The sequence below is a fragment of the Alligator mississippiensis genome, chromosome 4, assembly GCF_030867095.1.
Source record: "Alligator mississippiensis isolate rAllMis1 chromosome 4, rAllMis1, whole genome shotgun sequence".
In the NCBI taxonomy this organism is placed as follows: domain Eukaryota; kingdom Metazoa; phylum Chordata; order Crocodylia; family Alligatoridae; genus Alligator; species Alligator mississippiensis.
Genome location: NC_081827.1, coordinates 85,397,707 through 85,410,127, shown reverse-complemented (window position 1 = coordinate 85,410,127; position 12,421 = coordinate 85,397,707). Strand labels below are relative to the sequence as shown.

At 47.3% G+C, this 12,421-nt stretch overlaps 1 protein-coding gene across 10 annotated transcripts in view; it reads left to right on the top strand.

Moving 5' to 3' along the window:
• Nucleotides 1–2,104: 2,104 nt before the first annotated feature.
• The window catches only part of POC1B (POC1 centriolar protein B), a 392,982-nt gene continuing 382,665 nt past the window's right edge, over nt 2,105–12,421 (top strand). For 3 of the 10 annotated variants that reach the window (XR_009461639.1, XR_009461637.1, XR_009461638.1), the window contains exons 1-2: nt 2,114–2,349; nt 2,507–2,591. Coding sequence is in view for 6 of the 10 variants with exons in the window: in XM_059726155.1 (XP_059582138.1) it covers nt 2,335–2,349; nt 2,507–2,591 (100 nt within the window). In the remaining 4 variants the exon portion in view is untranslated. Of the gene's footprint in view, nt 2,350–2,506; nt 2,592–12,421 lie in introns of all 10 variants that reach the window. The other 7 variants (XM_059726155.1, XM_059726156.1, XM_059726157.1 and 4 more) reach the window with 7 other exon arrangements.

Sequence of the window (12,421 nt, the reverse complement as noted above, 5' to 3'; positions counted from 1 at the left end):
CTCCCCCTTTGTCTGAGCCTGAAGGGATGGGGCATGCATGGGCAATGCTGTTCCCAGCTGGGGACTGGATCCCAACCACTTCCAGGGCACTGTTAGCAGCTGCTCTGTCTGTTGAGTGGCTGCTCCCATCTCATGCCCCAGGGAACAGCAGCATCAACGTTGGGATGGCTGACTGGTGCTGCTTTAGTCAGGCGGGGCACATGCCCCACCCTGCAATCAGTCCCACTGACTGGAGGGGGTGTCCCCCATGGGCGATTTTGCGATCGGGCGGGGGAGGAAGTCCGATCGCTGCGCTTGCTGCAGCCGCTTCCAGGACTGACTACAGCTGCTTCTGGAAGCAAGTGCTGGCCAATGGTTGCAGCCACTCCCAGAAGCACCCACAGCCACTTCTGGAAGCAGCTGCAGTGATCGCGGTGATCAGCTGGTGCTTGCAGGGGGGGGGCACTGGTGCTCCTGCCTGCCCACCCTGCCCATTGCCCAAGTGGCGAATGCGGCCGTCAGGGAGTGCACCGGCACTCTCAGGGTTCACCTGTGACACCGATAAATGTGGTGGAGCAAATTAATGCAGATTTCTGCATGTTATATTTTCTTTGCTTCCATCTTGAACGAATGGGAAAGGGCTGGGCACTGGATTACCACATTACCTTTTTGGTGCCGTTTTTATACATAGCATGTGATGAAGCGAATTAATGCATGTTCCTGCATGCTTATATTTCTCTTTGGTTCCATCTTGAGCTGAAGGATAGAGCTCTAGCCCCATAGCAAAGCCTCTGATTTCTTTGTATGCAACACACATTGTTCTCCAGGTATACACCATACCACTCGCTATCCCCACTTTTCAAAATCCTAGAGCTGCCTATGCTGCTAACTCCCCAGCTGGGTGTTGCCTGCCCTGTGCACGAGGCAGGGGGTGCACCCCCTACACATCACCACTAAACACTGGACAGAAACACTTGAAAGTGCTGCCACCCCACCCCTCCTGCCCCTGGGGCGAGGGGGATGGGAAGTCAACCCAGCTGGGCTGACTCCCTGTTCCATGCTGGATCTTGTGTAGGGGATGGGAAGTCAGCCCAGCTCGACTGACTTCCTACCCCCAGTGCTATGGTGAAAATGTTTTGCCTAACTTTGTTTTGTTTCGAGGCTATTTCAATGGCCTTTGTTTCATTTCAATTTTGCCGTTTCAACCTCGAAATGAGTTGAAACAGTGTCGAAACGAAATGGCCAGCAAAATTTCGCACAGCCCTAGTATGCAGGGTGGTGAGGAGCAGGGGTAGCTGTCATGCAGCAGAGTTGCAGAAGGAAGGCTGGCTGAGTAGTGTAACAGCCAGACCCTTAGACAGGAGAGAGGGTGGCTTACACCTGTGGGTGCAAACAGAAGTGCAGCTCCCAGCTGTAACTCAAAGTAAATTTTGCAAAGTGTTCTGAGTTACAGGGTTACCCCGGACCACACAGAAGTTCAATGCTGGTTCCAGGGTGGAGGGGAATCTAGCTGGAGCTGGGAGCGTGCAGCCAGGTTCTTGTAGCAATGGCTAGGGCTCTCTGCCAGTGTTCACAATTTTCAGAATGGGAGGGAGCTCATTTTGGGGATTCCCCAGCTGGTGCTGAAGGGAATTAGAGCCCTGGTGTCCTGGGGAGCCTCCAATATACCTGCCTCCCCCTTTGGGGTGCAGGGCTAAACGCCCCCCAACTAAACTCCTTGTACCCCCCCCCCTTTCTGAAAGCAGCAACATGCTGGTAGAATCAGGTTACTAAGCAGGGGTTGCCTGTACCTCATGCAACGAGGGGTCAGATTTGCACCAGATCGTCTGCAGCATGCACTTGTGTTTGGCCATGGCTGTAGGAGGCTTTCTGTGGCCAGATCGGGGGTGGGGGGAGGGAACTGCCACTTCTGTCTGTACCCGGGGGCATGCAGAGGTTAGGAGCCGGAGCTGAGATGCTGCTGGGTCCTGAAGTGCAGAGACTGCTCCCTGGACAGCAAGCACCTGCCCCCGCCAGGCACTTGGTGCTAACTTTCGGCTGGGGCAGAGCATTACCCCCCGGACGGGGGGGGGGGCTGCAGCGCGGCTGTTCCCCTTTCCTCATCCGCCGCGGGACCCAGGCCGCCTGGGGGGCGCTGTCTCTTTACGGAGGAGTCGAGCGTCGATCTCACGGATGGGCGCGCGGAGCTCGTCCAATTCCACACTCGGCCCTGTTGGGGGATGACAAGGGAGGACCTGCCCCTGCCGACGGCGCTCGGGGCTCGGCTGCTCCGGGCTGGAGCGCGGGGCGTTTGATCAGGCCGGCGGGCAGCCTCAGCGCCCGGAGCCGCGCGGGTGGGCGGGACCGGCCTGGCCCATGGCGTCTGTCCTGGTAAGGGGGCGGGGGGAACCAAGTGGGGGGCGTGGGGGGGGGACCAGGGGAAAAAAGCGAAGCGGGGCGGGGGTCGTGGAGGGAACCAAGCGGGCGGGGGGGGGTGGGGAGCGTGGCGGCCCTGGCAGCCGTTGACGATCGCGCGCTACCCCCGCAGGAGGACCCCGGCTTCGAGCGGCCGCTCCGAGGGCACCGCGCCGCCGTGACCGCGCTGCACTTCAGCCCGAGCAGCGGAGCGCTGGGTAAGCGGGGCGGAGCGGGGCGGGTGCTGCCCCGGCCTGGCTGGACGTCCGCGCGGGGCGGGGCGGGGCGGGGCGGAGCGGCAGCGCGGAGTTGCGGAGCGGCCGGGCCGGGCCGGGGGCCATGAGGCTGCGGGCGGCGCGGCGCGGGCCCTGGCTGGGCCGGGGCTGCCTGTGCGCGGGGCTGCTGGTGCTGGCCGGGTACTTGGCGGTGGAGCTGTCGGCCTCCGCCTTCCAGGCGGCGGGGGCCGGGCCAGGCTCGCGGGGCCCGCGGCGCTTTTCGGCCCGCGCGGAGGCGGCGGAGGAGCTGGCGCGGCCGCTGTACGAGAAGCCGCCGCCGGAGTCGCGGGCGCCCGGGGAGTGGGGCAAGGCAGCGCGCCTGCAGCTGAGCGCGGCGGAGAAGAAGCGGGAGGAGGAGCTGGTGGAGAAGTACGCCATCAACATCCACACCAGCGACAGGATCTCGCTGCACCGCCACATCCAGGACGGGCGCATGGCGGAGTGCAGGGCCCAAACCTTTGCCTACCGGAGCCTCCCCACCACCTCTGTGGTCATCGCTTTCTACAACGAGGCCTGGTCCACCCTGCTGCGCACCGTGCACAGTGTGCTGGAGACCTCCCCCGCCGTGCTGCTCAAGGAGATCATCCTGGTGGACGACCTGAGCGACAAAGTGTACCTGAAGGCCGACCTGGAGAAGTACATCAGCACCCTGCAGAGGGTGCGCCTGATCCGCACCAACAAGCGGGAAGGGCTGGTTCGTGCCCGCCTAATTGGCGCCACCTTTGCAACTGGCGACGTCCTCACCTTCCTCGACTGTCACTGCGAGTGCGTCTCCGGCTGGCTGGAGCCGCTGTTGCAGAGGATCGCTGAGAACGAGACCGTGGTCATTTGTCCCGTCATTGATACCATCGACTGGAACACGTTCGAGTTCTACATGCAAACGGGGGAGCCAATGATCGGGGGCTTCGACTGGCGGTTGACGTTTCAGTGGCACTCGGTGCCCGAGCGCGAACGGCAGAGGCGGAAATCAAAAACCGACCCGATTAGATCGCCGACCATGGCTGGCGGGTTGTTTGCGGTCAGTAAGAAGTATTTTGAGTACCTTGGTACCTATGACATGGGAATGGATGTCTGGGGTGGGGAAAACTTGGAGCTGTCATTTCGGGTGTGGCAGTGCGGAGGCGTGTTGGAGATCCACCCCTGTTCCCATGTAGGCCATGTGTTTCCAAAGCGTGCTCCATACGCCAGACCAAATTTCCTTCAAAACACAGCGCGTGCTGCTGAGGTATGGATGGATGAGTACAAGGAGCATTTTTATAACAGAAACCCTCCCGCCAGGAAAGAGAGCTATGGAGACCTTTCTGAAAGAAAGCTACTAAGAAAACGTCTGAAATGTAAGAACTTTGACTGGTATTTGAAAAACGTATTTTCTAATTTACATGTGCCAGAGGATCGTCCAGGCTGGCATGGGGCCATCCACAGCATGGGTATATCTTCTGAATGTCTAGATTACAATTCACCCGAGCATAATCCTACTGGGGCTCATGTCTCTCTCTTTGGATGTCACGGTCAAGGAGGTAACCAATTCTTTGAATATACATCAAACAAAGAAATTAGGTTTAACTCTGTGACTGAACTGTGCGCTGAAGTCCCTGATCGACAGGATTTTGTTGGTATGAAGAACTGCCCAAAGGATGGATCCCTTATTCCAGAAAATATTGAATGGCATTTCAGAGAAGATGGGACTGTTTATCATCCTCATTCAGGAAAGTGCCTTAGTGCTTATCGTACTTCTGGGGGTCGGCCTGACGTACAGATGAGAACTTGTAATGCTTCAGATAAAAATCAAGTTTGGAAGTTTGAGAAATAAAATGATCATCACAGGCGCAATCTCAGTACCTGGACAATAACTTGCAGAGCGTTAGAGTATGCCTGCAGATGGCAATAACTTACCTTGCACCATATGAATATCTTCTGAAGAGTTTTCCTTATATGAGTTAAATATCTGCATTTCCTTTATTGAAGTGTACAAAATATGGGTGGCAATTACTGGGACATGAACCCTTTAGTTATGATTTAAGTTTGTATTATTTATGTAGCATTTTGACTCCTTGTTTCTTCTTCTAGTTCATATCTTTCATTGGTGTTGGGGTGGAGAGAATAGTATGTTTCAGACTGGGAATGACCAGCGTGTGGTACACATGCCACAAATGGCACCAGCAGCCTTCAGGTATCGCATACAACAGATTAGGGAGGGGAGAAAGTAGCACAGCAGCAGATAAAACAGAAAGCAGACTAGCAGATCGGGCGAAGAAAACAAGGTGGAGAGCAGAACAGCAGATTGGGCAGAGGAAAGGGATGGAAATGCTACTTGGGGAGGATGTGGGGCTAATATATGGCACATCTTCCAAAAAGGTTGGCCTCCATTGTTTTAGACTGAGCAGTTCTTATGTTTGAATATTAAAATGTCTATTACATTTAATATTAAGGGTAAAAGTGTAAATCTGCAGAAGTAAAGGCTAATGCTCTCACACAGCCATATTGTCTGCTGTCTTGCAGATATAGTCTAATGCGTAAGTTAATGGTATAAAGGCTCCACAGTAGTAAGTGCCTGAGTTAACATTGTTGTGCAAAGTGGAACCTTAACCCTTACAACATTGTCTAACCCTCCAGGTGTTTACTTTTGCTTTGCTGGGGAGGCAGGGGCAGGAAGGAAGGCTTCTTGCTAGTGGGAAGGAGGAAACATTAGGGTTTGCCCCGGATGCTTTACTTTTGACATAAACACCCTTTCAGTCTGGCTTAGTTGTAGAAAGTTTTCAGAGGGATAGATAGCAAAGAACCGTGATGGAATTGGCAGTGATCCACTAAAGGTAATGGAGACGAGATCTTCCAGCAACAAGAAGATATTGACCAGGTGGTGGGGGTACGAAGAAGGTGATGGTTGTTAGTCTTAAACAGACTCATTAAGATATTGAGAGCATAGTAGTGGAGAGAAAATGATATGCTTAATTTGCCTGAGAGAGAGGTTGACATACTGACTTCTGGCTCCAGGTTTAGAATGCTTAGGACTCATATGCACTTCCTTAGCGCCCCAAGAATGAGCTGCTACAGTGTTTTGTGATGCTTTATGTTCAGTTTATCGTTATGTTTATGTAGTTTTCTACATTCTTCCTGTTTAAGGACTAGGTAATGTTTTACAGACCAATATACTAGATTGTGAATGCAAGGGGTCCTGTGTTGGTTCTTTGAAAAATAACGCTGATGCGATTATAGATAACAGGTGGGTGATCGTTTATACTTTAAAACCTTAAAAAGGTATGGTGCCAGTTTCCAAATGTGTTTGAGTCCTTAGCGTGATTGTTTGAGGCATTCTTCTATGCATTTGATGCATACAAGATTTTGTTGTTGTTCTGTATTCATCTTACAATGGATGTTTGTTTAGCCATCCCAAACTAAATTTTGATCTTTGCTGATAAGTTTTATTTTTGAGCTAGAGAGCAATAAGAAAGGGGTGGGTTCTCTGCAGCCGGGGTTGGGTGGGAAGGAAAGATGACCACTGGGTGGGGAAAAGTGAGACATCAATGGAGTAGAGACTTAACTAGAAAGAAAGAGGCAAAAAACCCAAAAGTTTGGATATGAAAAGTTGGAGGGAGACAGCTAGCAACAAATTAGACAGGAGTTTGTGGAGTTGGGTAGGAAAAGGGAACAAGAGAAGATTCTGAGTCTGGGGCCTTATGTTGAACCATATTGAAAACTCTTTGCCACCATGTAGCCCTGGGCATTTATAAGTTGATTTATTTCAAAACAGGTTAGTTTGGGATTTGATTTGTATAAACAGATTCTAAAATAAGGGAATTGAATACGGATTCATTTATAGATCTAAGAGTTGTGCCTTATTGACCCTACTCCGTGAGACAGTGGTCCCTGATAAACTGGGGAAACAAGTTGTGTGTGTTCTGGCCCTTGTGAAAGCCTCGCTGGCAGTTGCTAAACTTTTCAGTACATATCATTCCAAATGGAATCCTATAGGCATCTACCCTGTATGCTGTGCATACTTGCCTTTATAGGGAGTAATGCAATACTGTGAATACAGACTATGCAAGTTTTATTTAATACCAGCATTTTCTACTTAGCAAATATTATTTTCCTTATGGATGAATATTTGCATGCCAAATTTTAAAGTTTTAAAAGTAAGTTGGTTAGCTTTTTGTACAAAAAAATAGAGTAAACAGACTTAAAATATGAACTTTTTTCAACGCACTTAACTAAAAATGGGCTCGGTTGAGTTTCTTAGTTTTCTTTTCTTTTTAAATCACTATGGGCTAAGAGCAAGACTGGAATGTTTTTTCCCAAAGGGAACAGTCTTTAAGAAAATAAGTATCCGATACTGCAATAGGGACTTGGAATGGCAATCTCAACTTTAATTGTAGCAATGCTACAGCACTGTTTTAATTAATTTTAGAAAATAAAATTCCACTGGGCACAGGTTTCTGGAAAATCTGGTACTCTATTATAAAAAAAAATAGGTATATATTTTTTCAATCTCTTATAGTTTTATGACGGTGTGGGGGGAATTACTGTATATGGATTTTATACTACTGATTTTTAAATTACTATTTTAAAATAAACTGTACATTTTAACATTGAATAAATATAATCTGTTTTCTGAAAAATAGAAATTAAAGACAACTGAACGTTTAGTTGCCTGGCCTTTTGGTTCTTCACTTTATTTTGCTTAGGTATGGTATAATGCAATGGTGCCAAACATTTCCAGCCCTGTGGACTCTATGGACATTTGTATAAATGGCCTGAGAAAATGGCAGCGGTGCGCTTTTGAATTAAAACACATCGAAGGTGTTTTAGTTCAAAAATGCATCACCACCATTTTTTCAGTGCTGTTGTGCATTTCACCATTTATACAGATGCATGTGATGCAGCACCAGGTGTGTTGGTTTGCATGCTCCGCAGACTCGATTAATAGTTTGCTCCAACACACTGGATTTCTGGTGCGTTGGAGCAGACAAATGTATGTGTATAAATGCCCAGTGAGTGGTGTGGGGTCCATTCTCTGGCTAGAACCGGTGCATGGGATCAGTCTATGGGCCAGACTCAACGTGGGGTCCAGTGCATGGGTATGATCTGGTGCATGACCTAGCCTGGCCCCGTGTCTGTGCCAAATTGGGCCTGCTGGTCTGAACCAGCACACGGGGCCATGTCATCGGACCCATAGGGCTCGGAAATTTGGCAGCATTAATTTCTACTGGTTTTCTACCACCAAATTTCTGGACTTGTAGGGAGCTTGTGCAGCTCCATGGGCTGGATCTGGCACATGTGCCATAACTTGAGGGTAATACTATTAAAGTTTTATAAGAATTCCTGTTTTGGAGGGACCAGCCAATCATAATCACACCTGTGGTGCAGGACCAACTAGAAAATGGCACTGCTCCTTAGCCTCATGTGCCTGGCCACGTTGCTACGCTACCAAGACTCTGGATAGATGTGGTTGTTTAAAATGTACCCATTTATTTTTAATGCCAGTGTATTTCATTTACACTGCAATTCCTACTGTTACAGATGATACAGCTACAATGTGGTAGACTTTTGGATATATTTTAGCATTGAGTAGATGGGACCGAATGATGAGGTTAACTATTAATTCCCACCTGGCCTTGTAATCATATAACACTGTTGTTGTAGTATCTTTGGCATAGAAGTATTCTAGTGTCTTACTTTAGAAGGAATTTTACATGTGATAAATATGGCCAATATGTTAATATTTCGGAAATAGCTTTCATAGATTTCTAGGGTCCGAAGGGACCTATTAGATCATTAAGTCTGACCCCCTGCTCTGGGCAGGAAAGAGCGCTGGGGTCAAGTGACCCCAGTCAGGTGCTTGTCTAACCTCCTTTTGAATACCTCTAGGGTTGGGGAAAGCACCACCTCCCTTGGAACCCCTTTCCATATTTTGGCAACCCTTACCGTAAAGAATTTCTTCCTGATGTCCAATCTAAATCTAGTCTCCTTCAGTTTATGGCCGTTGTTTCTAGTAATCCCAAGGGGTGCCCAGGTAAACAGAATATCCCCTATTCCCTGCTGACCCCCCGCAATGAGTTTGTAGACAGCCACAAGATCACCTCTCAGCCTTCTCTTGCAGAGGCTGAAGAGATTCAGGTCCCTCAGTCTGTCTTCATAGGGTCTTACTTGCAGGCCCTCAGTCGTACAAGTAGCCCCTTCTGAACCCTTTCCAGGTTATCCACAGCCATCTTGAAGTGAGGTGCCCAAAACTGGATGTAGTACTCCAGTTGCAGCCTCACCAATGCCGCGTAGTGGGGAAGAATCGCCTCCCTAGACCTGCTCGTGATGCACCTGCTGATGCAAGACAGTGTTAGCCTTACTTATTACCTTGTCACATTGACGACTCATGTTCATTTTTGTGTCGACTATGACTCTGAGATCCTTTTCCACTGTGGTACTACATAGAATGGTACTTCCCAGTCTGTAGGTGTATTGGTGATTCTTTCTCCTCAGGTGCAGCACTTTGCACTTATCTTTGTTAAATTGCATCTTATTCTGATCAGCCCACTTACCCAGTCTATCCAAATCTGTCTTAATTCGCTCCCTACCCTCTAGTGTCTTTACCCCATAGTTTGGTGTTGTCTGCGAATTTGGACAGAGTGCTTTGTACACGCTCCTCCAGATCACTGATGAAGATATTGAACAGTACTGGTCCAAGGACCAAGCCTTGGGGGACACCACTGCCTACATCTCTCCAGGCAGAAACCAACCCATCCACCACCACTCTCTGGGTGTGTTCCATGAGCCAGTTTCCCACCCACCAGACTGAAAAAATCCACGTCGCAGCTACTTGATTTACTTGTAAGAATTGGGTGCAACACTGTATCAAGAGCCTTTTTAAAATCCAAGTAAATAACATCTACCTCTACTCCTGCGTCTAAGCACTTTATGACCTGGTCATAAAAGGAGACCAGGTTAGTCAGGCAGGATCTGCCTGCTATAAACCCATGCTGGTTGCCGCTTAACATTGTATTGCCTGCTGGCCCCCCACAAATGTGTTCCTTAATGATTTTTTCTAAGGTCTTGCCAAGAATAGAGGTGAGGCTAACAGGCCTATAATTACCCAGGACCTCCTTCCTCCCCTTCTTGAAAATAGGGACCACACTGGCCCCTTTCCAGTTATCTGGGACTTGCCCTGAGTGTCATGAGCTCTCAAACAGTTGTGCCAGTGATTTCGCTGTAACACCAGCTAATTCCTTTAGTATCCGTGGGTGAAGATCATTGGGGCCTGCCGACTTCATAGATTGACTTAAATACATCCAACCTCTCCAAGTGCCCCTTCACCAGGTCAGCACTAACCATTGGTGGATTGGTATCTCTCTCAAACCAGACTAAAGTCTCATTGGGAGGTGTGTTGGTATCTGTGTCCAGAAACAGATGCCAAGAAATCATTTAAGAGCTCAGCTTTGTCCATCCTATTGTTACGAGTTGCCCTAGTCTGTTCTGTAGCGGCCCTATGCTACCCTGCGCCACCTCCTTGCTCCCTATGTACTTAAAGAAGGACTTTTTGTTACCCTTAATCTTTGTTGCCAGCCTGAATTCCATATCTGCTTTGACCTTCCTTGCTGCTTCCCTGCAAGCGTGAGCCAAGCAGATATACTCCTTGTTGGTGGCTGCCCCCTGCTTCCACTTCCTGTAAGCCTCTCTTTTCCCCTGAAGGCTCTCCTCGATTTCCCTGCTCAGGGTTTCTGGCTCTTTTGCCTCCCTTTGTGTGTACTGGGATGGTACCCTTTTGTGCCTGCAGCATCAGTCCCTTGAGCAACTCCCACCCTTCCTGGACTCCCAACTCACCAATGTTATTACCCCTCAGTCCCACTCTTAACTACTCTCCTAAGCTCGTTGAAGTTGGACTTCCGGAAGTCTGGCACTTCTGCCGTACTAGTTATCTTTCCCACCTTATTCCAGGTAGTGAATCCTATCAAAAGGTGGTCACTATCCCTGTACCTGCAGATCCCCAACCAAGTCTTCCCCTGTCGCCAGCACCAAGTCAAGTAAGGTGTTTCCCCAAGTGGGACTGCATAACACCTCCTGTGTTAGGTGCAGGTCCTGGATGCAGGTTAGGAACCTGTGTGAACAGACAGACCTGACTGACTGCTACCAAAATCAGTTGTATGAAAAGCAAAGAAATAGGGAAAAACATATATACTTCTATAAGCAAGTCTGGAAGCCTTTGTTACCAAGAAACTATCTCTGTTTTTACAAATCCTTTTACAAACACATGCAGGACCACAATGTATTGCAGCATCTTATCCTTTGCTGGAAATATCCTTCTGTTCTTAAGTATGCGGTTCTCTTGTCAATGATATCCAGAAAAGAAGAGTATAGAGGTAAAATACCTATTGTTAATGGCCTGTAATTATTGCTGTTGCTTGCATTTTATTTTTCTTTATTTTTATTATTATCAATTGTATTATGACAGGTTTATGGAAGGTTAAGTTTAAGAACTATTTTAAAACGCTGCTTTAGTGTAGTTCAGTCCTTTAACCAGAATCTTGTTCGAATATGGGATGCTTTCAGTGTTTTCTGTGAGTAATGTGAACATTAGCTCTATCCAAAACCTATTCTTTGAACCCATCTACTATTCTTAGAGGTTCTAATATGACAACAGATCCTGGTTATTTGAAAAGCAGATAGCGTAACCAGAGATGTGGAGTGGAAAATTTTTCCAGTGCTTTATTTTTCCGTGGGGAATTCTCCATTTCTAAAAATTCATTGTTTCATAAAATTCATTAGGAACAATGAATGGATGCCAATACAATATTAGGCAAGCTTGGCAGTTTCAGAGTTGTAATTAATGTTTTTCAGGCGATTATCCCAAGGAAGTGTGAGAGAGAGTACATAAATGTTTTATTGATTTGTAATCAGATAATAATCCAAACCAAAAATCAAGTTATTAATTCACCTAATTGGCCATGCAGATCAAATCAAAACCAAAGCTAAAATTTTTATTTCATTTCAGACTGCAAGTATAAGCAAAATCCAAACTAAAACTGTCATTAATTTTTGTTTCACTTTTAGTTCAGCAAACACACAGAGCAGTATCTCATTTGTTTTCTTGCGTTAGGGAAGTTGTAAGTGTTTGCATAAGATCTGCTAGTTTTTTAGTGCTTTTGGTTTGTAGTCATCATAATAATGCCTGATCAGAAAAAAACCTAGTGTGTGGCATCATTATAGTGAAGTTCAAGCCATTGCAGGAAGGAAGAAAGTTGGTAGGTGTAAATATTGTGGGCAGGAGTACACTAACAACACAACAAGAATGAAGAAACATTTAATAACTTGTAGGAAATGTCCTGGAAGAGTACAAGCCATATATAGAAAGCTAATACAACCAAGTGGTGGAACAACATCATCTGAGAAAAGTCTACTTCAGGAATCCTATATAAGTAAACAAATTAATATGTTAAACAACATCCAGCATAGACTAACATCTATATTGTTTTAAAAAGTTATAATTTTAAAAGTTGTTAATGCAACTCTGGACTATTATTTATTTATTTATTTATTTATTTATTTAAAATATTTGTATCCTGCTTTTCTGCTTGCACTAAGCACCCAAAGTGGCTTAGGCTTAACTATATATATATATTATTAAATTACATAATATATAAATAGTTAACTATTTCAACCCAGCAGAGTGAGCTTAATCCTCTGGCTGTTGGCAGAGGTCTGACAGTACTTTCCTTTGGCTCTGCAGTCCCAGGGCAACTGAGCAACAAGTTGAGCAGCAGTGTTCTTTCTGGCAGGAAGGGGGGAAGCAA